This window comes from Salvelinus alpinus, chromosome 1, assembly GCF_045679555.1.
Source record: "Salvelinus alpinus chromosome 1, SLU_Salpinus.1, whole genome shotgun sequence".
NCBI classification, from domain to species: Eukaryota; Metazoa; Chordata; class Actinopteri; order Salmoniformes; family Salmonidae; genus Salvelinus; species Salvelinus alpinus.
This window is the reverse complement of record NC_092086.1, coordinates 59,091,879-59,114,854: the sequence shown is the minus strand read 5'-3', so window position 1 is coordinate 59,114,854 and position 22,976 is coordinate 59,091,879. Positions and strand designations below refer to the sequence as shown.

Genomic DNA, 22,976 nt, shown 5'->3' with positions numbered 1-22,976 from the left:
GTTTCAGCTGTACAGTGCAATATGAATGTCCAATACACACAATAGACAGACTGGGAGGTCGATTTCCCACATTCAAAGTCCTGCAATAAGAGCTAAGATGCTAATATTTGTGAGTGTCACTGAATAGGCTGATAGATTAGATTACATTAGTTTATTAGTCAGATGCACAGGGTTGCAGAGGTAGGAAGTCTGGGGGGCAGGAGGGGGACAGGGAGATTATGTAGCTGCCTAGTGGTGACTATTCAGCAGCCTGGTGGTCTGGGGGTAGAAGCTATTGGCCAGTCTCACAGTTTTTGCCATGATGCTACTATATTGCCCACGTCTGAGTAATGGAATAGGCTGTGGCTCGGGTTTTGAGGTCCTTGATGATCTTCTTTGCCTTCCTGCGACACCTGGTGTTGTTGGGGTCTTGGAGGTTCAGGCAATGTGCACCCAATGGTGCATTTGGCTGAGCGTACCACACTCTGTACAGCCTTGCGGTCAACAGCGGTAGAGTTGCCCTACCAGACTGTGAAGCAGCCCGACATGCTCTCGATGGAGCTCCTGTAAAAAACTGCGAGGGCCCTCGGGACAGGCCAAATTTCTTCAGCTTCCTGAGGTTGAAGAGTCGCTGTTGCGCCTTCTTAACCACGATGTCAGTCTGGTTTGACCGTTTCAGTTCCTCTGAGATTTGTACGTCAAGGAACTTGACATTTTTGACCATCTCCAGGTGGCTTCATTGATGAGGATGGAGCAGCCTGGTTCCTTCTGAAGACCACAATCAGGGGACGGCCCGTCAGGAAGTCCAGGACCCAGTTGCATTGTGAGGAGTTCAGCCCCAGGGCTGTGAGCTTTGTGGTGAGCTTAGAGGGCACTATGGTGATACCCCATTTCATGGGTGTACAATCCATAGGTTAGGCTGCACAGTGAAATATGAATTGTCAATATACAGGCTGACTGGTGAGCTTAATATTGCTCATTTCAGTGGTTTCAGAGTCCCGCAATAAGAGCTAAGATGCTAATATTTGTGTAAACTTTTTGGGGTCAAATTAACTAATAATTGTATTTTGTTGAATTTATATAACAACATTCCAACCTTGTTTAGCATTATCTAGTCCATAACTGAGGCATGATTTCACAATTTTTTATTTGTTTTCATCAGTTTCAATGGGGGGACTTTTATTTTGAAGGCGAACCGCCGATTCCATTATTGTTGCTCACGCGAATGTTGTTCACAACACACTGGTGAGCACGAGACTAGGGAAAAAGAAGTGCCAGAGTCTGCGCAAAACGAACACGTCTAGTGGTCGCGCTGCTTGTGCTGTCACGAGCCTTGTTCAAGGCTACCGAGTAGCGAATTGACATAAATTATTGACGACATCGAATTGTCTTCGTTTAGCCATCAGACACACGTCATTATTGGAATAGATACATCGTGGAAATAAGATTGTGTGCTGACTGATCACGGTCAACTGGTGATGTTTTCCAACATTTGATATAGCTAGCTAGCCAGCTAACGTTAGCTGTTTAGCTAGCTTGCCGTGCGTGACTCACTGACAGCCAAAGATCAGACCGAGTCGCTATTTTTTGGCATTCTGCTTTTTCTCTGATACCTGTATATATAACTTTTTAATATATTTAGCGGGTAAATATAGTTAGTTACAACTGAGTGTACTTTAACGGTCATCTGGTCGTGAACGAAGGGAAGGTTTGAATGAATTTGCTAGCCAGCGGAAACGTCGGCTAGTTAACACGGATACACTTGGAGTAACCAATACTGCTAACTTGCTGAGTTGATCCACGGCATTGCCATCCAAACTAGCTAATCTACATAGCTAGCAAATGTGCTAGCAAGCTATTATAAACGTGCTATCTTTGGTAAAACGCCAAGGGAAAGAAACTGTTAAAAGTTGGTTAGCTGGCTAACTAGCTAGGAAACAAGGTAACATACACTGTACTGTAACACCTTAACGCCAGCTGACGTTTGATAGCTGACCGTCGACAATTCATTTTCTACGAGAAAGGCCGGAGTGAGGACAGAGAAACGAGTAAAAATGCCGGCTGTGTCGAAGGGAGATGGGATGCGCGGATTAGCGGTGTTCATTTCGGACATACGGAATTGTAAGTGTATTTTTTTCCATCATTAATTAGCTTTTCAACGTGCCATGTTATTATAAACATTTGTGCCCTGAAATGTATTGGTGTATAGTGAAACATCTAGCTAACCTAGATGGTAAGGAGATAGGAGGTTATAGCTATGGAGAGGTCATTCGCGGTCACAGTTGCTGCTGCACGGCATCCCTTTTCCATTTGCGCTGCCTACTAGTGTACTTGTGATGATACACGGTCGACCGTGATTATGTGTTGTGTGTCCGACTCGTAGCATACTACTAGGCCGCTACTCATTAGATGTTGCCACTGCTGTTCACGTCACCTGCACCAGAACAGAAGCAGGGTAGCTGACTGTTGATATCGCGACGGGCCACCAGGGTCAATTTTGTTCTTTTTTTTGTGATAATACACTTATCAGGCAGTCGCATAGGGCGAAATGAAGCAGGACTGGATGGACAGTTATGTTGTATCGCTGTTCAGATATAACGTTACAGTAGCTAACCAACCAGTTGAACGACTGGGTCGATTATAATTGGTTGCCACTCGCAGCATAGTAGTCGATCATGTGTTTGCGCCTACCTAGTTTAATTCCATTAATGTATTGTTAATAGTTGGAATAATATACACATGTTGCTAATGCAGTTTTTCTAATTATAGGCCTGGCCTATGCTGAGTGCATTGTCTGTCATAGCGCACACATACACACATGATCCATACATTATACATTTATTGTGCGTGACACTGCCATTTTTCATAGCCACTGTCATGATAGGGCAGAATACTCTTTCTCACTCACTCAAAATACACACACAAACAGCACACACACACACCGTGTGCACATTAACCCTTATGAAAAAAGATTGCAGTATAACTGTAGTAAGAGTGCAGTATAACTGCATTATCCTGCAAACACTGGGTCCAATATACCTTTTTTTACTGCAGTTATTCTGCAATAAAAATACCACAGTCGACTGCAGTTAGTGAACTTTTACTGCAGTTTCAAACCGACAATATTTTTTTTGTAAGGGAAAATGCAAGCGTTTAGAATACTAGACAGTGTCTCGCTTACAGCCTCCAACTGTTTCATGTAAAGCTGGCCCTTACAAAAAAAGTGCAGTGACAGCAGTCAACTGTGGTATTTTGGATGCAGTTATACTGCAGTCTAACTGCAGTTACACTTCGAAATTATTGCAGTAATTAAAAATGTTATTTTGGATGTGGTATACTGCAGTTATACTGCGGTGTACTTCTGTTATACTGTGCTCTGACTGCAATCTTTTTTTTTGTAAGGGAGCATTTAGGGTACCTTGCCCCTCCTCTTTCAGACATGATAAACAACAGAAAACCAAAAACAGGACTTGAAAAGGTTGCAAGACTGCTAGTGTTTATGTGGGGTTAACAAGAGATTGATTTGGAATAGACTGCTGTCTGAGATCACAATATGACATCATAGTAGTCTTGATCGAAAAGTTGGACAACTCAAAACAGCACACACCTTACCTTAGTCTAGTGTCTAAACTGCAATGGCAAGGACTGCCTCTATTTGAAATGGACACACAGTCACACACTAATATCTTGACTTTCACCCTTATTCACACCCTCCCCGTCCCTCCTCTGTCACACCTATTGTCCTTTTCCCATCAGTCCCCCTGACTTGTACAGTATGGCTTTTCTCTCGTCAACACAATCAACACAATAGTAATGACATGGTGTATGAGTATCTTTTTAATTACAGCTGCAAAGGCCTACACGATGCAACCCTGTATAAAGCTAGCTCAGCCATGATAGTTTTATTGTCCAATCGCAGTTGTTGTCTATGTAAAGGATTTTAATGTTTTCATCCTCCCTAGGGCCAGGAGTTTGTCCACGTTTTTGTTTTACCATATGACCTAATTAGAAAAAATCTGGTCCCATCATAGCTCATATAAAACCACTTTTTACAGCTGATTTATTACTATGACATATGCTACAAGTACTGTCCAGAGTTGGTTATCTTAGCCTACTGGGTTCAAATGCCTTCTGTTTAATTTTTCTGTATTTATTTATGTATGTATATTCTTTTACTGCTCTAGGGATATAACTATTGTTTGGATAGCCTTATTTACTATAATGTATTGATTTATACCTTACATTTTTTCACTCTTTATGCGATGCACACTGCAGAGAACACCGGACGAATAATTGTCACTGAATTATTGTAATGTTTGTTTGTGTCAATTAATCCCATAAGGGATGGGTTGCCAATTGGCAAATTGACACAAAATAAAATGTAATTCATTCACCAGATCAGTAAAAACTGGGCCCAAGGAAAACAATTCCCCCCCCAACCACCCTGGGACCTATGGTGCCACCTCTAAAATCATCACACAATGTTACAAATGAAAAAACATCCTGTTTGTATGATCTACGCACATTGGTGGTGGGGATGGGCTTTGATAGTTTTATGTGGCTCAGTGCAGCTGGTGGCTGCTGCGACAATTTAAAAAATGTAATGGGCTGTTACTGAAATTTCAGGTAAAACTCAGTAGAACAAGTCTCATATTAGGAAAATGTCTTTACATTTCAACAGTTTCAAAAATATTGCTCTGCTATTACCATTTAGACTGTAGGAGTGTTGGCTCAAGGAAACAATGTTTACACTGCCCTGCTTCAAGGGGGCAACTATCGGGCGAGTGCCGTGCGCTACCTCTGGAGGGAGAGGTTAAGACGTAGCAAGTATGCAAGTTTACATTTGAGTAATATGTGTAGCCGATGTTATTTTTACGAACATTGTAGGAAGTGTGAAGAGGCTCCAAGAGCATTTTACCCCTTCCCTCACTCTTGAAAACAGTCGCCTCTTGACACACAACGTCACACAACTTTTCTCTTGTTATTAGCGTTCCTTAAATTTATGTCTCAAATTATGAAAGGTGTGGTTTCCTCATAACCTAATTGGTCATGCATGGGATCTGCATATTTGTGTCCACTTGCTTATGTCCTATGCAGCATATTATTATTGTTTCCAGACATTTTGTGCAAACTGAACAGATTATCTGAAATAAGTAAGTGTAAAGCTATTCTGTTGAGGGCTGGTTTAACAGACTCAGATTAGACCAATCCAGAGAATAGGCTTTTTTTTCTTCAGTTTTAGTCAAATAATGTAGGCTAAACCTTTAGATTAACCTTGGATTATATAGGCCTACTATTTAAATTGCAGATTCTGTGACTTGCATCTGTTAGCCAAAATTTAGCCTTAGTTCAGGAGCATATTAAGATGAATCCAATAAACCATAAATCCAATTGAATTCAATCACTTTTTGACAGCACCCCTTTTGATTTAAACAAAACTTTCCGTACATGTTTGCCCATGGAAGAAGTGGTCAGTGACTTTTTGGACCTGAATGCCAAAACATTCAGCAGTTAAAAGTGCTTGAAGTTTACCCCTTTTGCATACCCCACCATACCATGAGACATCCATGTCTTCATCCCTGGAAAATATAAACTTTTGAGTTTGATATCATTAAAATAAACAATTATTAATTTAATAATTATCTAAAAAAGCGTAAACTCAGGTTTTTGTGTTGTGCCTGCCATCGGTTGAGACGCAACGTGCTCTTGAATACAGGGTGGGTGTCATTTTGGTCATAGAAATGTAATTCATAGAATGGACCTATCCTTTCAGACCACTGCAATTCAGCTGGTACACCATTGACATTTAAATTGAACTGACATTTTAACTTTTTATTATAACCACAAACTGCCGGTCCACCCACCTTCGAATGTTAACTTAATGGTCATATCTATTCAATTATCTATATTTCTATGATTTCAATAGGATTCCTATGGAGGCTTGACTGTATAATTTAAAACGACAGATATTCCCATTCATGTCAACATTCTCTGATGTGCGGACCTCCAACCATCTTTGTGGTACCAGTTGAAATGTACATTTTTATTCAAATGTTAGTACATTTATGGGCACAACACAACCTTAGATTATAGGGCTGCATGATTAATCGAATTCAGATTGAAATTGGGATATTGACGTGCAATAACCATATCGCAAGAATCTGCAATTTTCTCTCTTCTTTGACACTGTTAATACAACAAAGACTAGACTGCGGTACCTCCAATGAGATCCGCTAGACTCTGCATGCACAGAGGACGCTGACCAATCACAAGTGGACACTGCATGCACATGCTGGCCAATCACAAGCATCCCCGCTTAAAGCGCATGCTGGTGAGGAGAGAAAGCGCTTTACCAAAGACCGTACTGTATGAGGTTTAGAAACTATGTGGCTTTACATGATAGGGTGTGTCAGAAACATGAGTGCTTCTAGTGCTAACAAGAATGTTGATTTGGTGCCAAAAAAGGGCTCATCTTCAGTGGTATGGCAGTATTTTGGCTACAGGCAGACCGATGTTAACCAAATGCAAGTGTTGTGCAAAAAGTGCTTCAGAGTTGTGGCGATAACAAGAGCCAACACGACACATTTTATTAAATCATTTGAAGAATAACCATCCCCTACTTTACGATGATTGCATGGTAAGAAAAAGCGCCTGACAGCAGCAAAGCCCTAGAGCCACAACCAGCCACCTAGGTTAAAGGGCAATTCCACCACATTTCAACCTAATATTCATCACCTCCAGCACCAAACAAGTGTCTGCATACTGTATGTGAAAACCTTTTATATGATCTGTGGCTAAAAATATAAGCAGAGAGGTCCTAAAAAAATGCTTCTGTGACATCACAGGGTAGGATTTTCAAAACTTGCAATGAGTTTCTCGCCGAAGGGGGGTATTTTCTTGCTCCCAAAGTCACCACGAATTTCATAGTGTTTGAAAATCACTGTTTTTAAAATGTTTAAACTTTTGATGATGTAACTGGGTAGAACTTTTTTAACTTTGCTTTTTTCTACAATTTTTTTTTGTTGCATATGTTGACACTGGTATTGTCCTGAGATAATGAAAATTAGTGGTGGAGTTGCCCTCTTAAACAGGCATTGATTGCCCATACGTTTGCAAGTATAACTCCCTACGAAAAACATCCTGCTCACGTAGAAATCACAGAAGCTGTTGGAGTCCAGACAGTGTCGCAGCCGGCCGTGACCAGGGAGACCCATGGGGCGGCGCACAATTGGCCCAGCGTCGCCCGGGTTAGGGGAGGGTTTGGCCGGCAGGGATGTCCTTGTCCCATCGCGCACTAGCGACTCCTGTGGTGGTCCGGGCTGACATGGTCGCCAGGTGCACAGTGTTTCCTCCGACACATTGGTGCGTCTGGCTTCCAGGTTAAGTGGGCATTGTGTCAAGAAGCAGTGCGGCTTGGTTGGGTCGTGTTTCGGAGGATGCACGACTCTCGATCTTCGCCTCTCGAGTCCGTACGGTAGTTGCAGCGATGAGACAATACTGTAACTACCAATTGGATACCACGAAATTGGGGAGAAAAGGGGGTAAAAAAAATAAAGAAATCAGAGGCTATCACATAGCCAAAGACATGGTTCATATTTACACACACAGCAAAGACTGCTTCAAGAAAATGATGAGCAAGCTGGCCATACGATGGAAGATTCCATCTCGCACATATTTCTTCCAAGTCGAAATCCCAACACTGAATAAAAATAACTAAGGGAGAAGGTGAAATATTGCGTTGAATGACTGGACCAGACTCCAATGTTTTGGACACAGGTTGCACATTGCAATCGGTATTACATGATTTTAAGGCACGTTGACTTATAATTTCAATTATAATAATGATTGAGCCTACTTATAATGACACAATCATAAGCTTCCTATTCCACCTGCAGCCAATGGCTGCCTGACTAAATAATTAACTTAGGTTATTTAAGAACTCATAATGGTAAAATAGGAACTCATGCAATTTATTAAGTCCTGTGCTTATAGCACTCAATATTTTGATGACCATGTTAAAAAAGTATGTTTGTTAATATGTAGGTGTAGTAATCATATCATATGTAGCTTATTAAAGTGTTGGAAAAGCTTTATTTAATTTAGTTTTGTATTCAGTAAGCACAGTATGTATTCATTCATAGGATTACATTTTAGAAGTGATGGCACTGACTTATAATTTCAATTGTTTTAACCATGTCTGATTTTGTCACATTTTGTAATCGCAATTGATATTTTAGATATTTTGTCCAAATCGTGCAGCCCTATTAGATGATGTAAAATAGGGTATAAGCTACAACATATGCAAATGTGTTTTTTAAATGTTTTTTTCGATAATTGACGTTAAAACTTCTTATGGCTGAGATCCCGTTAACGGGATCGATATGACAACAGCCAGTGAAAGTGCAGGGCGCCAAATTCAAACAACAGAAATCTCATAATTAAAATTCCTCAAATATACAAGTATTTTATACCATTTTAAAGGTAATCTTTTTGTTAATCCCACCACAGTGTCCGATTTCAAAAAGGCTTTACAGCGAAAGCACCACAAACGATTATGTTAGGTCACCGCCAAGTCACAGAAAAACACAGCCTTTTCCCCAGCCAAAGACAGGAGTCACAAAAAGCAGAAATAGAGAAAATTAATCACTAACCTTTGATGATCTTCATCAGATGACACTCATAGGACTTCATGTTACACACTACATGTATGTTTTGTTCGGTAAAGTTCATATTTATATAAAAACATCTCAGTATACATTGGCGCGTTATGTTCAGTAGTTCGAAAACATCCGGTGATTTTGCAGAGAGCTGCATCAATTTCCAGAAATACTCATAATAAACGTTGATCAAAGATACAAGTGTTATAAATGGAATTTTAGATCCACTTCTCCTTAATGCAACCGCTGTATCAGATTTAAAATAAAATAAAATAAAAGCTTTACGGAAAAAGCAAACCATGCAATAATCTGAGTACGGCCCTCAGAGCCCAATCAAGACAAAAAGTTATCCGCCATATTGTGCAGTCAACAGAAGTCAGAAATAACATTATAAACATTCACTTACCTTTGATGATCTTCATCAGAATGCACTCCCAGGAATCCCAGTTCCACAATAAATGTTTGTTTTGTTCGATAATGTCCATCATTTATGTCCAAATAGCTACTTTTGTTAGCGCGTTTTGTAAACAAATCCAAAGTCACGAAGCGCGTTCACTAGGAGCAGACAATGTCAAAAGGTTCAGTTACAGTCCGTAGAAACATGTCAAATGATGTATAGAATCCATCTTTAGGCTGTTTTTAACATAAATCTTCAATAATGTTCCAATCGGAGAATTCCTTTGTCTTCAGAAAAGCAAATGGAACAGAGCTCGCTCTCACATGAACGTCACGAGCTCAAAGCATTCTGACTCATTCCCCTCTCATTCGGCCCCACTTCACAGTAGAAGCATCAGACAATGTTCTATAGACTGTTGACATCTAGTGGAAGCCTTAGGAAGTGCAACATGACCCATATCCCACTGTATCTTCAATAGGGAATGAGTTGAAAAATGACCAACCTCAGATTTCCCACTTCCTGGTTGGATTTTTTCTCAGGTTTTTGCCTGCCATATGAGTTATGTTATACTCACAGACATCATTCAAACAGTTTTAGAAACTTCAGTGTTTTTTCTATCCAAATATCCAAATAATATGCATATATTAGCAACTGGGACTGAGTAGCAGGCTGTTTACTCTGGGCACCTTATTCATCTAAGCTACTCAATACTGCCCCCAGCCATAAGAAGTTAAAGGTTAAAAACGACATTCACTTCAATTTTTTAAATTTTATACAGAAATTATAAAATAGTTTCGCAACCCTGTTTGTAAGCTTTTAAATTAGATCAGTCTCAACCTTTTATATTTTGTAGTGATGAAGACATCTATGGTATGGTATGGTGGGGTATGCAAAATGGGTCAAATTTGAGTAACATTTATCTCTTTAATGTTTTAGCATTCAGGTCCAAAAGGTTACTTTCTGAGCTCTTCTACAATGAGCAAGAAAAATGAATAATGAATTCCCGAAGCCGGTAGTTCGTTATATTGATTGTGTACACACGCGCTGCACACACAGCCTTGTTTGAGCTAATCTGTTGGACAAAGAGAGCACACAGCTCTCAAACAGCTGGTTGTTGCAAGGAGCAGCTCACCGAAGACCAACACCGGAATAAAAGATGTTCCAAGTGATATCTAGCAGTAAATGCTAAGGCAAGAATGGGTACGCAAACCAGGTATTTTAAAAGTTCAAAGTCTTGGTTGAATATTTGCGATGTGCAATTGTCATCATGGAATAGCCTATCTTGAAAATCTAACTTTTCCATATCATATTTGGTCTTTGTAAAGTCCTTGAAGTTATCGTAGTTGATTTAGAAGTTCTACTGCTCCAGTATAATTGTTTTGTGATTTTCATTTCTGATGAGTTTTTATGAGCGATGTAGCCGCTTTCGTTTGTTTCCAGGCATTTCAATTGGAGTTTTTTACGCTACTCTGTTGCGTTAACCATGTGCGGTTATTATGAGCAAGACAACATCAGAAGATGGAGCTGACAGACATTTTTTGTGTTATTACATACAGTCAGAAAATACTTTTTGATATCAGAGCGGTGGTAACTCAATACAACTTTCCCAAATTGGATCCTTTGTTCGTACCCCCCAGGCTGCTCCAAGACGCCGCCGGCGGAGAAGAGGTATTCGGAGTGGACTTCTAGTCTGACTCTGGAGGCATACACACCATCCACTGCTTCCGAGTATATTACTCGCTAATGTTCAGTCCCTGGACCATAAAGTAGATGAGCTCAGGGCTCCGATCTCCTGCCAGAGAGACACCAGGGACTGTAGCATACTCTGTTTCACGGAATCATGGCTCTCTCCGGATATACTGTCCCCGTGCATACAGCCAGCTGTGTTCTCAGTACATCGAGCAGACAGGAATAAAGAATTCTCCGGGAAGAAGAAGGGCGGTTGTGTATGTTTCATGATTAACTACTCATGGTGTGATTGTGATAACGTACAGGAACTCCAGTCCTTTTGTTCACCCGACCTAGAATACCTCACAATCAAATACCGACCCTATTACCTCCCAAGAGAATTCTCTTCGGTAATAGTCACAGCCGTGTATATTCCCCCTCAAGCCAATACCATGACGGCCCTCAAGGAACTACAGTGGACTTTGTGCAAACTGGAAACCTCATATCCTGAGGATGTATTTATTGTAGCTGGGGATTTTAAACAAAGCAAATTTGAGGAAAAGGCTAGCAAAGTTCTATCAACACATTTCCTGTAGTACTCGCCATTCAAAAACTCTGGACCATTGTTACTCTTCCTTCCGAGATGGCTAAAAGGCCCTCCCCTGCCCTCCATTCGGAAAATCAGATCACAAATCCATTCTGCTCGTCCCTTCTTATAGACAGAAACTCAAACAGGTAGTATCCGTGCTAAGGTCTATTCATCGCTGGTCTGACCAATCGGAATCCATGAACACAGGCCACTTTAATAATGTTTACATACGGTTTTACTCATTTCATATATGTATATACTTTATTCTACTGTATTTTGGTCAATGCCACTACGACATTGCACGTCCTAATATTTATATATTTCTTAATTATTTCATTTTTTAGATTTGTGTTTATCTGTTGTGAATAGTTAGATACTACTGCACTGTTGGAGCTAGGAACACAAGCATTTCGCTTTACCAAGAGTTACATATGCTAAATATGTGTATGTGACCAATAAAATAACTAGGTTTTCCATACAAAGCGTTCCATTACAAAGGTAATCCGATTTGTTTGCTTTCTCATTTAAAAACATGATACAATAACCCCTCAATAACTCTTCAACATCTAAAATGGAGAGATTGACTAGCCACCACGTGGACAGACTTCAATAGTGTGTCTGTGTTGAGGGCAAGATGTCTATTAGGGATGTCCCCAACTAAAAGAAGTCGTCCTCGTCATTAGGTCGAAATGTTTAAAAGTATTGTGTGTACCAAACAGTTGCTGTTAGATTACAATATTAAAAAATGTTCTGACCATGAATGAACGATTCATTGATACAGTAGCTTATATATTTAAATATATGCCTAAGTAAGTTATGGTATTAATACTAAACAGGACGCACTCTTAGGCCTACAGCTCGATGGTGGTTATGCAAGGCTACTGTACTAATGACATGCCACTGGCTTTGAGTAAGGCCGGTGTGTCTATGTATGCGGATGACTTAACACTACACGTCAGCTACTACAGCAACAGAAATGACTGCAACACTTAACAAAGTTCTGCAGTTAGTTTTGGAATGGGTAGCAAGGAATAAGTTAGTCCTAAATATTTCCAAAACTTAAGGTGTTGTATCTGGGACAAATTATTCACTAAACCCTAAACCTCAACTACATCTCTTAAATACAATTACTAGGGACATTACTTATTATTATAATGATCAAAATAAACCGTTTTAATAATAACAATTAGAAGGAGATCAAGAAAAGGGACGGTATAGGAGCGAGAGCTGAGTGCATATTATGTGTGACCAACAGACGCCTCACAAGTCCTCAACTGGCACTTCCTCTGTCCAGTGTCTTTGTTCTTTTGCCCATATTAATCTTTTATTTTTATTAGCCAGTCGGAGATATGGCTTTTTCTTTGCAACTCTGCCTAGAAGGTATTCCATAAAAAATCTGCAATTTTCAGCTAGTCATTTACAACATTATCAATGTCTACACTATTTCTGATCAATTTGATGTTATTTTAATGGGCAAAAAAATTGCTTTTCTTTAAAAAACAAGGACATTTTCAAGTGACCCCAAACTTTTGAACGGTAGTGTAAGTATTCAGACACTTTACTCAGTACTTTGTTGAAGCACCTTTGGCAGCGGTTACAGCCTTGAGTCTTCTTGGGTATGACGCTATAAGCTTAGCACACTGTATTTGGGGAGTTTCTCCCATTCTTCTCTGCAGTTCCTCTCAAGCTCTGTCAGGTTGAATGGGGAGTGTCGCTGCACAGCTATTTTCAGGTCTCCAGAGATGTTCGATCGGGTTCAAGTCCGGGCTCTGGTTGGGCCACTCAAGGACATTCAAAGACTTGTCCCAAAGCCACTCCTACATTGTCTTGGCTGTGTGCTTAAGGTCATTGTCTTGTTGGAAGGTGAACCTTCGCCCCCCAGTGTGAGGTCCTGAGCGCTCTGGAGCAGGTTTTCATCAAGGATCTCTCTGTACTTTTCTCCATTCATCGTTCCCTCGATCCTGACTAGTCTCCCAGTCCCTGCTGCTGAAAAACATCCCCACAGCATGATGCTGCCACCACCATTCTTCATCGTAGGGATGGTGTCAGGTTTGCTCCAGACCTGACGCTTTGCACTCATTCCAAAGAGTTCAATCTTGGTATCAGTCTTTAGGTGGCTTTTGGCAAACTCCAAGCGGGCTGTCATGTGCCTTTTACTGAAGAGTGGCTTCTGTCTGGCCACTACCATAAAGGCCTGATTGGTGGAGTGCTGCAGAGATGGTTGTCCTTCTGGAAGGTTCTCCCATCTCCACAGAGGAACTCTGGAGCTCTGTCAGAGTTACCATCAGGTTCTTGGTCACCTCCCTGACCAAGGTCCTTCTCCCCTGATTGCTCAGTTTGGCCGGTTGGCCAGCTCTAGGAAGAGTCTTGGTGGTTCCAAACTTCTTCAATTTAAGAACGATGAAGGCCACTGTGTTCTTGGGGACCTTCAATGCTGCAGAAATGTTTAGATACCATTTCCCACATCTGTGCCCCAACACAATCCTGTCTTGGAGCTCTACATGCACTGTCAACTGTGGGACCTTATATAGACAGGTGTGTGCCTTTCCAAATCATGTCCAATCATTTGAATTTACCACAGGTGGACTCCAAGTTGTAGAAACATCTCTAGGACGATCAATGGAAACAGGATGCACCTGAGCTCAATTTTGAGTATCATAGCAAAGGGTCTGAATACTTATGTAAAAAATATATTTATTTTCTAAAGTCTAAAAACCTGTTTTCGCTTTCTCATTATGGGGTATTGTGTGTAGATTAATGAGGGAAAAAATCTAATTTAATCCATTTTAGAATAAGGCTGTCATGTAACAAAATGTGGCGAAAGGGTCTGAATACTTTCCAAATACGCTGTATGTGGATGATTTATAAAGCCAGGCACATTTAACTGTTAGGCTATTGATTATAGACCTAATTCAATTGGGGTTTCCTATCTCCTGAATTTTCTTAGACAATTAGGCTAAGGCAAGGGCTGTTAACTCGTTTCTGCTGCTGCTGCCTCCGACACATTGTTCTCAATTCCAATATGATGGTTAACTTTGCTATTATGCAAATAGCAACATAGGGAAAGGCAGCAATTCTACGGTGCACTGAAGATTGTTTCAGAATCGCGAACAGCGACCGTATCCAACTCGGGAGAAAGCGCATTTGTTATAGAATAATATTAGATTGATTAGTGTTGCACCATTATTTTTACATAATAACCGAATACAATTTCAGTATCACATGACTTCGAGTGACTGTGCCATCCCCGTGGCCTCAGCAATGGATTAGTACACTGAGACAGGCGGAAATCATACCGGTGTATTTGTATCTGGCCAATAAAAAAATATAATCAATTAGGCCTGCTCGACTGAAGAAATCTCGTTCGATCCACAGCCTATCGACAAAACAATCGACCAGTCGACTAAATGGGGCCAGCCCTACTGTTTATTTAGCCAGGCCATGCCCATATTATTCTGACATATTTTAGAATATAAAAAATAATGTGAATGTCAACGTATTATGCCATTGGGAAGGCCTAATAAAAAATGCATTGTTTTTAGTTGTAATGCATACGAATGTAGGTGGGGTGGTTACTCTAGGCTATTACAACAATTAAATATACAATTTAGGTCCTTGAAAATTACAATGAAGCACTTGAAAAAGTCCTTCAATTTGACTTGCCAATGTCTGTATGAACTCTATAGACTACTTGATCAGCCCAGAAATTAAAGATTAAAATCACCTGCTATTGAAATTACTCGCGTCATTCACATTCTCGTGGTGTGCCACTGGCAAATTTACCTGAATGTATATGTGTATTTTTTTGTCCTTGTTTTTAATTAGCTGCATTAAATCTAATTCCTTACAACTTTGGTTGGTATGGTAATAAAGTATTAATACTTGAATCCAAACTTAAATTGCTGCTCCACTTCCTCCCCAGGTAAGAGCAAGGAGGCGGAGATCAAGCGGATCAATAAGGAGCTGGCCAACATCCGCTCCAAGTTCAAGGGGGACAAGGCACTGGATGGCTATAGTAAGAAGAAGTATGTCTGCAAGCTGCTCTTCATCTTCCTGCTGGGACATGACATCGACTTTGGACACATGGAGGCTGTCAACCTGCTCAGCTCCAACAAGTATACAGAGAAACAGATCGTAAGTGATGTGTGTGAGAGAGAGCAACCAACTTGTATGAATGAAAAAGGTATTTGTGCTGTGCCCTTGTGGCTATGTCTCTCTGTGTGGGTTGTCTGTATATTTTCAGTTTGTGGTACTCCATTTCTCATTGTCTGTTTGTCTCTATCTTGATATCCCAGTCTCTGTTTTGTCAGTTGGTTGTACTGGTTGCCTGCCACTGTATTTATTTTTCTCTTAAACTGTTCTTTCAATGTTGATACTAAACCTACACTGGTGCATTTACTTAACCCATTCTGGAGTCCTAGTCTGTCTATATTTGCAGTACAATAGATCATTGAACTTAGTGTCATTCATTCGAATGTCAAGCTCTGCTTTGGTATTCAGCTATTCTGACCGGAACATTCAATTGTCAGATTAAAGACTTTAAAAGTCTTATAAGTAGTCTTATATATGTCACGGTATGTATGACTGTATGACTATTGGGTTATACGATATGTATATAAAAAGATTTAAGTCTAAGGTTGACCTGACAGGGCGTGTTTCAGTACAAATTCTTTCACAATGGTAGCCTTTGGTCTGGTTTGAATACTTTGAAAATGCGTCCTCTTTCCTACCTTTTCTTCCTTGATAATCTCGTGGAAACCACACATTCACTCTAGCCATGTCAGATTAGTGGTTTAATTTTTACATGCCACATTGCACATTTAGTGGGGTACAACATTGTGGAACATTCTCATAGAAAAATTCTGTGGAGACTTGCCTCTGTTTACAGTAAGAAATATGTCATCTATTTTTTTAATATTTTTTTTTCACCTTTATTTAACCAGGTAGGCTAGTTGAGAACAAGTTCTCATTTACAACTGCGACCTGTCCAAGATAAAGCAAAGCAGTGCGACACAAACAACAACACAGAGTTACACATGGAATAAACAAACAACAATAACACAATAGAGAGAAAAAATCTATATACAGTGTGTGCAAATGAGGTAAGTTAAGGGAGGTAAGGCAATAAATAGGCCATAGTGGCAAAATAATGACAATTTAGCAATTAAACACTGGAGTGGTAGCTGTGCAGAAGATGAATGTGCAAGTAGAGATACTGGGGCGCAAAGGAGCAAAAAAATAAATAACATTATGGGGATGAGGTAGTTGGATGGGCTATTACAGATAGGCTATGTACAGGTGCAGTGATCTGTGAGCTGCTCTGACAGCTAATGCTTAAAGTTAGTGAGGGAGATATGGGTCTCCAGCTTCAGTGATTTTTGAAATTCATTCCAGTCATTGGCAGCATAAAACTGGAAGGAAAGGCGGCCAAAGAGGTGTTTGCTTTGGGGGTGACCAGTGAAATATACCTGCTTGAGCGTGTGCTACGGGTGGGTGCTGCTATGGTGACCAGTGAGCTGAGATAAGGCGGGGCTTTACCTAGCAAAGACTTATAGATGACCTGGAGCCAGTGGGTTTGGTGACGAATATGAAGCGAGGGTCAGCCAATGAGAGCATACAGGTTGCAGTGATGGGTAGTATATGGGGCTTTGGTGACAAAACGGATGGCACTGTGATAGACTACATCTAATTTGCTGAGTAGAGTGTTGGAGGCTATTTTGTAAATGACATCGCCGAAGTCGAGGATCGGTAGATTGGTCAATTTTACGAGGGTATGTTTAGCAGCATGAGTGAAGGATGCTTTGTTGCGAAATAGGAAGCAGATTCTAGATTTATATTTGAATTAGTGTGAGTCTGGAAGGAGAGTTTACAGTCTAACCAGACACCTAGATATTTGTAGTTGTTCTCATATTCTAAGTCAGAACCGTCTAGAGTAGTGATGCTGGAAGGGCGGGCAGATGCGGGCAGCGATCGGTTGAAGAGCATGCATTTAGTTTTACTTGCATTTAAGAGCAGTTGGAGGCCACGGAAGGAGAGTTCTATGGCATTGAAGCTCGTCTTGAGGTTAGTTAATCTCTCTTGGGTATGTGGGACGTTAGCGTCCCACCTCTTCAACAGCCAGTGAAACTGCTGGGCGCCAAATTCAAATACAGAAATACTCATTCTAAAAATTCAGAAAACAAAACATATTTTACATAGGTTTAAAGATGAACGTCTTGTGAATCCAACCACGGTGTCAGATTTAAAAAATGCTTTACGGCGAAAGCATACCTTACGATTATTTGAGAACATAGCCCACTAGACAATTCATTACAAACAGTAACCAGAACAGAGTCAGAAATAGAGATAAAATGAATCCCTTACCTTTGATGATCTTCATATGGTTGCACTCAGCAGACATTCATTTACTCAATAAATGTTTATTTTGTTCGATAAAGTCTCTTTATATACAAAACCCTTTTCTTCAGTAATCCACAGGCTGAAACGCAGTCAAACAGGAAGACAAAAATATCCAAATTGTATCCGTAAAGTTCATAGAAACATGTCAAACGATGTTTATATTCAATCCTCTGGTTTTTAGCCTAAATAATCGATAATATTTCAACCGGACAATAACGTCGTCAATTTAAAAGGTAAACAAGAATTGCTCTCTCTCTGTCGAGCGCATGAAAAAGCTCTGCGACACTTTAGCGTCCAGACATTCCTTTCAGAATACAAGCCTGAAACTATTTCTAAAGACTGTTGACATATAGTGGAAGGCATAGAAACTGCAGTTTGAGTCCTAAGTCAATGGATACTGTAATGGCATTGAATAGAAAACTACAAAACCAAAAAATAAACTACTTCCTGAATGGATTTTTCTCAGGTTTTCGCCTGCCAAATCAGTTCTGTTATACTCACAGACACTATTTTAACAGTTTTGGAAACTTCAGAGTGTTTTCTATCCAAATCTACCAGTTATATGCATATTGTCACGGCTCCTCCTCTGCAGTGCAGGGGGCGGTTCCTCCTGCAGGCAGAGGCGGGTCGTTAGTGATTGGAGCCACCTGGGCTCAGGGTATAAAACTGCTTCACTAATCACCTCTCTCTCGCTCTCTCTCTCTGCTCCTCCAGGTATGATCATGTTTTGTTTGTTCCTTTGTAGTTTTGCATAGTTTTCACTCAGTCATGTTCACACACACATATTCACGCATCCATGCACTTTACATACACCTTACATTATGATACTTCCACACCTCATTCCTTTTTCTTAGTTTAAAGTTAATAGTTTGGTTTATAATAAAGAACATTTTTAATTGGCCTATACCTGTTGTTCATGTCCCCTCATTTTTGTCACAGGCTATGAGCCGGCTTGTGACAAGCCGGCTCATAGCCTGTGACAATATCATATCTTCTGGGCCCGAGAAGCAGGCAGTTTAAATTGGGCATGCATTTCATCCAAAATTCCGAATGCTGTCCCCTACCCTAGTGAAGTTAACACAGTGTTCAAAGAAGGGCCAAAAGTATACAGAATGGTGTCATCTGCGTAGAGGTGGATCAGAGAATCACCAGCAGCAAGAGCGGCATCATTGATGAATAGAGAGAAAAGAGTCGGCCCGAGGTTTGAACCCTGTGGCACCCCCATAGAGACTGCCAGAGGTCCGGACAACGGGCCCTCTGATTTGACACACTGAACTCTGTCTGAGTAGTGGTTAACCAGGCGAGGGAGTCATTTGAGAAGCCAAGGCTGTTGAGTCTGTCGATAAGAATGTGGTGATTTACAGAGTCAAAAGCCTTGGCCAGGTCAATGAATACAGCTGCACAGTATTGTCTCTTATCGATGGCGGTTATGATATCGTTTAGGACCTTGAGCGTGGCTGAGGTGGACCCATGACCAGCTCAGAAACCAGATTGCATAGCGGAGAAGGTACGGTGGGATTTGAAATGGTCGGTGATCTGTTTGTTAACTTGGCTTTCGAAGACCTTAGAAAGGCAGGGTAGGATGGATATACAGTGGGGAGAACAAGTATTTGATACACTGCCGATTTTGCAGGTTTTCCTACTTACAAAGCATGTAGAGGTCTGTAATTTTTATCATAGGTACACTTCAACTGTGAGAGACGGAATCTAAAACAAAAATCCAGAAAATCACATTGTATGATTTTTAAATAATTAATTTGCATTTTATTGCATGACATAAGTATTTGATCACCTACCAACCAGTAAGAATTCCGGCTCTCACAGACCTGTTAGTTTTTCTTTAAGAAGCCCTCCTGTTCTCCACTCATTACCTGTATTAACTGCACCTGTTTGAACTCGTTACCTGTATAAAAGACACCTGTCCACACACTCAATCAAACAGATTCCAACCTCTCCACAATGGCCAAGACCAGAGAGCTGTGTAAGGACATCAGGGATAAAATTGTAGACCTGCACAAGGCTGGGATGGGCTACAGGACAATAGGCAAGCAGCTTGGTGAGAAGGAAACAACTGTTGGCGCAATTATTAGAAAATGGAAGAAGTTCAAGATGACGGTCAATCACCCTCGGTCTGGGGCTCCATGCAAGATTTCACCTCGTGGGGCATCAATGATCATGAGGAAGGTGAGGGATCAGCCCAGAACTACACGGCAGGACCTGGTCAATGACCTGAAGAGAGCTGGGACCACAGTCTCAAAGAAAACCATTAGTAACACACTACGCCGTCATGGATTAAAATCCTGCAGCGCACGCAAGGTCCCCCTGCTTAAGCCAGTGCATGTCCAGGCCTGTCTGAAGTTTGCCAATGACCATCTGGATGATCCAGAGGAGGAATGGGAGAAGGTCATGTGGTCTGATGAGACAAAAATAGAGCTTTTTGGTCTAACTCCACTCGCCGTGTTTGGAGGAAGAAGAAGTATGAGTACAACCCCAAGAACACCATCCCAACCGTGAAGCATGGAGGTGGAAACATCATTCTTTGGGGATGCTTTTCTGCAAAGGGGACAGGACGACTGCACCGTATTGAGGGGAGGATGGATGGGGCCATGTATCGCGAGATCTTGGCCAACAACCTCCTTCCCTCAGTAAGAGCATTGAAGATGGGTCGTGGCTGGGTCTTCCAGCATGACAACGACACGAAGCACACAGCCATGGCAACTAAGGAGTGGCTCCGTAAGAAGCATCTCAAGGTCCTGGAGTGGCCTAGCCAGTCTCCAGACCTGAACCCAATAGAAAATCTTTGGAGGGAGCTGAAACTCCGTATTGCCCAGCGACAGCCCCGAAACCTGAAGGATCTGGAGAAGATCTGTAGGGAGGAGTGGGCCAAAATCCCTGCTGCAGTGTGTGCAAACCTAGTCAAGAACTACAGGAAACGTATGATCTCTGTAATTGCAAACAAAGGTTTCTGTACCAAATATTAAGTTCTGCTTTTCTGATGTATCAAATACTTATGTCATGCAATAAAATGCAAATTAATTACTTAAAAATCATACAATGTGATTTTCTGGATTTTTGTTTTAGATTCCGTCTCTCATAGTTGAAGTGTACCTATGATAAAAATTACAGACCTCTACATGCTTTGTAAGTAGGAAAACCTGCAAAATCGGCAGTGTATCAAATACTTGTTCTCCCCACTGTAGGTCTGTAGCAGTTTGGGTCTAGAGTGTCTCCCCCTTTGAAGAGGGGGATGACCGCAGCAGCTTTCCAATCTTTGGGGATCTCAGACAATACGATAGAGAGGTTGAACAGGCTAGTAATAGGGGTTGCAACTACACTGCTCAAAAAAATAAAGGGAACACTTAAACAACACAATGTAACTCCAAGTCAATCACACTTCTGTGAAATCAAACTGTCCACTTAGGAAGCAACACTGATTGACAATACATTTCACATGCTGTTGTGCAAATGGAATAGACAAAAGGTGGAAATTATAGGCAATTAGCAAGACACCCAACAATTTCACAACAGCATGTGAAATTTATTGTCAATCAGTGTTGCTTCCTAAGTGGACAGTTTGATTTCACAGAAGTGTGATTGACTTGGAGTTACATTGTGTTGTTTAAGTGTTCACTTTATTTTTTTGAGAAGTGTATTTTGGCTGATAATTCTAGAAAGAGATGGTCCAGATTGTCTAGCTCTGCTGATTTGTAGGGGTCCAGATTTTATAGCTCTTTCAGAACATCAGCTATCTGGATTTGGGTGAAGGAGAAATGGGCGAGGCTTGGGCAAGTTGCTGTGGGGGGTGCAGGGCTGTTGACCAGGGTAGGGGTGGCCAGGTGGAAAGCATTGCCAGCCGTAGAAAAATGCTTATTGAAATTATCAGTTATAGTGGATTTATCGGTGGTGACAGTGTTTCCTAGCCTCAGTGCAGTGGGCAGCTGGGAGGAGGTGCTCTTATTCTCCATGGACTTTACAGTGTCCCAGAACTTTTCGGAGTTTGTGCTGCAGGATGCAAATTTCTGTTTGAAAAAGCTAGCCGTTGCTTTCCTAACTGCTTGTGTATATTGGTTCCTAACTTCCCTGAAATGTTCCATATTGCGGGGGCTATTTGAGGCTAATGCCGTACGCCACAGGATGTTTTTTTGCTGGTCAAGGTCTGTCAGGTCTGGAGTGAACCACGGGCTATATCTGTTCCTGGTTTCAATTTTTTTGAATGGGGCATGCTTATTTAAGATGGTGAGGAAAACACTTTTAAAGAATAACCAGGCATCTTCTACTGACGGAATGAGATCAATATCCTAACAGCACGGGCTCTGAAGATAGATGGGGGGCGATCAATTCACAGATGGTGTCCAGGGCACAGCTGGAGGCAGAAGGTGGTCACTCTAACTCTATTCACTAACACATCCCAGGTTCAGGGGGATATAATTTAAATGATTATATCATGCCTCTTTAGTGTTGGGTGGAGGAACTCTCCAATACACCTTAAGACAAAACAATGTTTACGTCTCAAATTACGGGTGTGAACGTTTTAGGGATGATCCCAACTAGTCGACTGGTCAATTGTTTGGTTGATGGGCTGTTAGTCGACCGATATTTGTTTTTAGTCGAGCAGTAGCAAATATATATGTATTTTTTTTATGGCACACGAGACACCTGTCTGATTCACACAACTAATCCATTGCGAAGGCTGAGACTAATCCATTGCGGAGGCCGCATGGATGGCACAGTCCAAGAAGGTCAGTGTGGCTAGAATGCGCTCTCTCCTGCCAATTTGTGCACGTTCATTGTTTCATAACTTAATTGTTTGCCTTAGTGTCTCAATTCCCCATTACATGCAGTACCAGTCAAAAGATGGACACACCTTTTCATACCAGGGTTTTTCATGATTTTCATTATTGTAGAATAATAGTGAATACATCAAAACTATGAAATAACACATATGGAATCATGTAGTAACAAAACAAGTGTTAAACAACCATCTTGAATGCGTTCCCACATATGCTGAGCACTTGTTGGCTGCCTTTCCTTCACTCTGCGGTCCAACTCATCCCAAACCATCTCAATTGGGTTGAGGTCGGGTGATTGTGAAGGCCAGGTTGTTATTTACGAGCCAACTTTTTAAGTGTTTCCCAAACAAGCACGTATAGAGAACGTTCTCTACACTGTCGTTAGACCATGTGTCGATACTGATAGGATCGAAAGAAAAGCAACGCTACTCTCTTTTTTGCCCGCAGTACAGACTGCTATATCGGTCCGCTAATAAAGGACTAGTAAATGCCCAGTG

The 22,976-nt window shown here is 41.1% G+C and overlaps 1 protein-coding gene across 3 annotated transcripts in view; it reads left to right on the top strand.

Moving 5' to 3' along the window:
* The first annotated feature begins 1,246 nt into the window (after positions 1 to 1,246).
* The window catches only part of LOC139581854 (AP-2 complex subunit alpha-2-like), a 61,020-nt gene continuing 39,290 nt past the window's right edge, over positions 1,247 to 22,976 (top strand). For all 3 annotated transcript variants that reach the window (XM_071412087.1, XM_071412084.1, XM_071412082.1), the window contains exons 1-2: positions 1,247 to 2,100; positions 15,213 to 15,424. In XM_071412087.1, the coding sequence (XP_071268188.1) occupies positions 2,034 to 2,100; positions 15,213 to 15,424 (279 nt within the window). In that variant the 5' untranslated portion in view covers positions 1,247 to 2,033. The remainder of the gene's footprint in view (positions 2,101 to 15,212; positions 15,425 to 22,976) is intronic.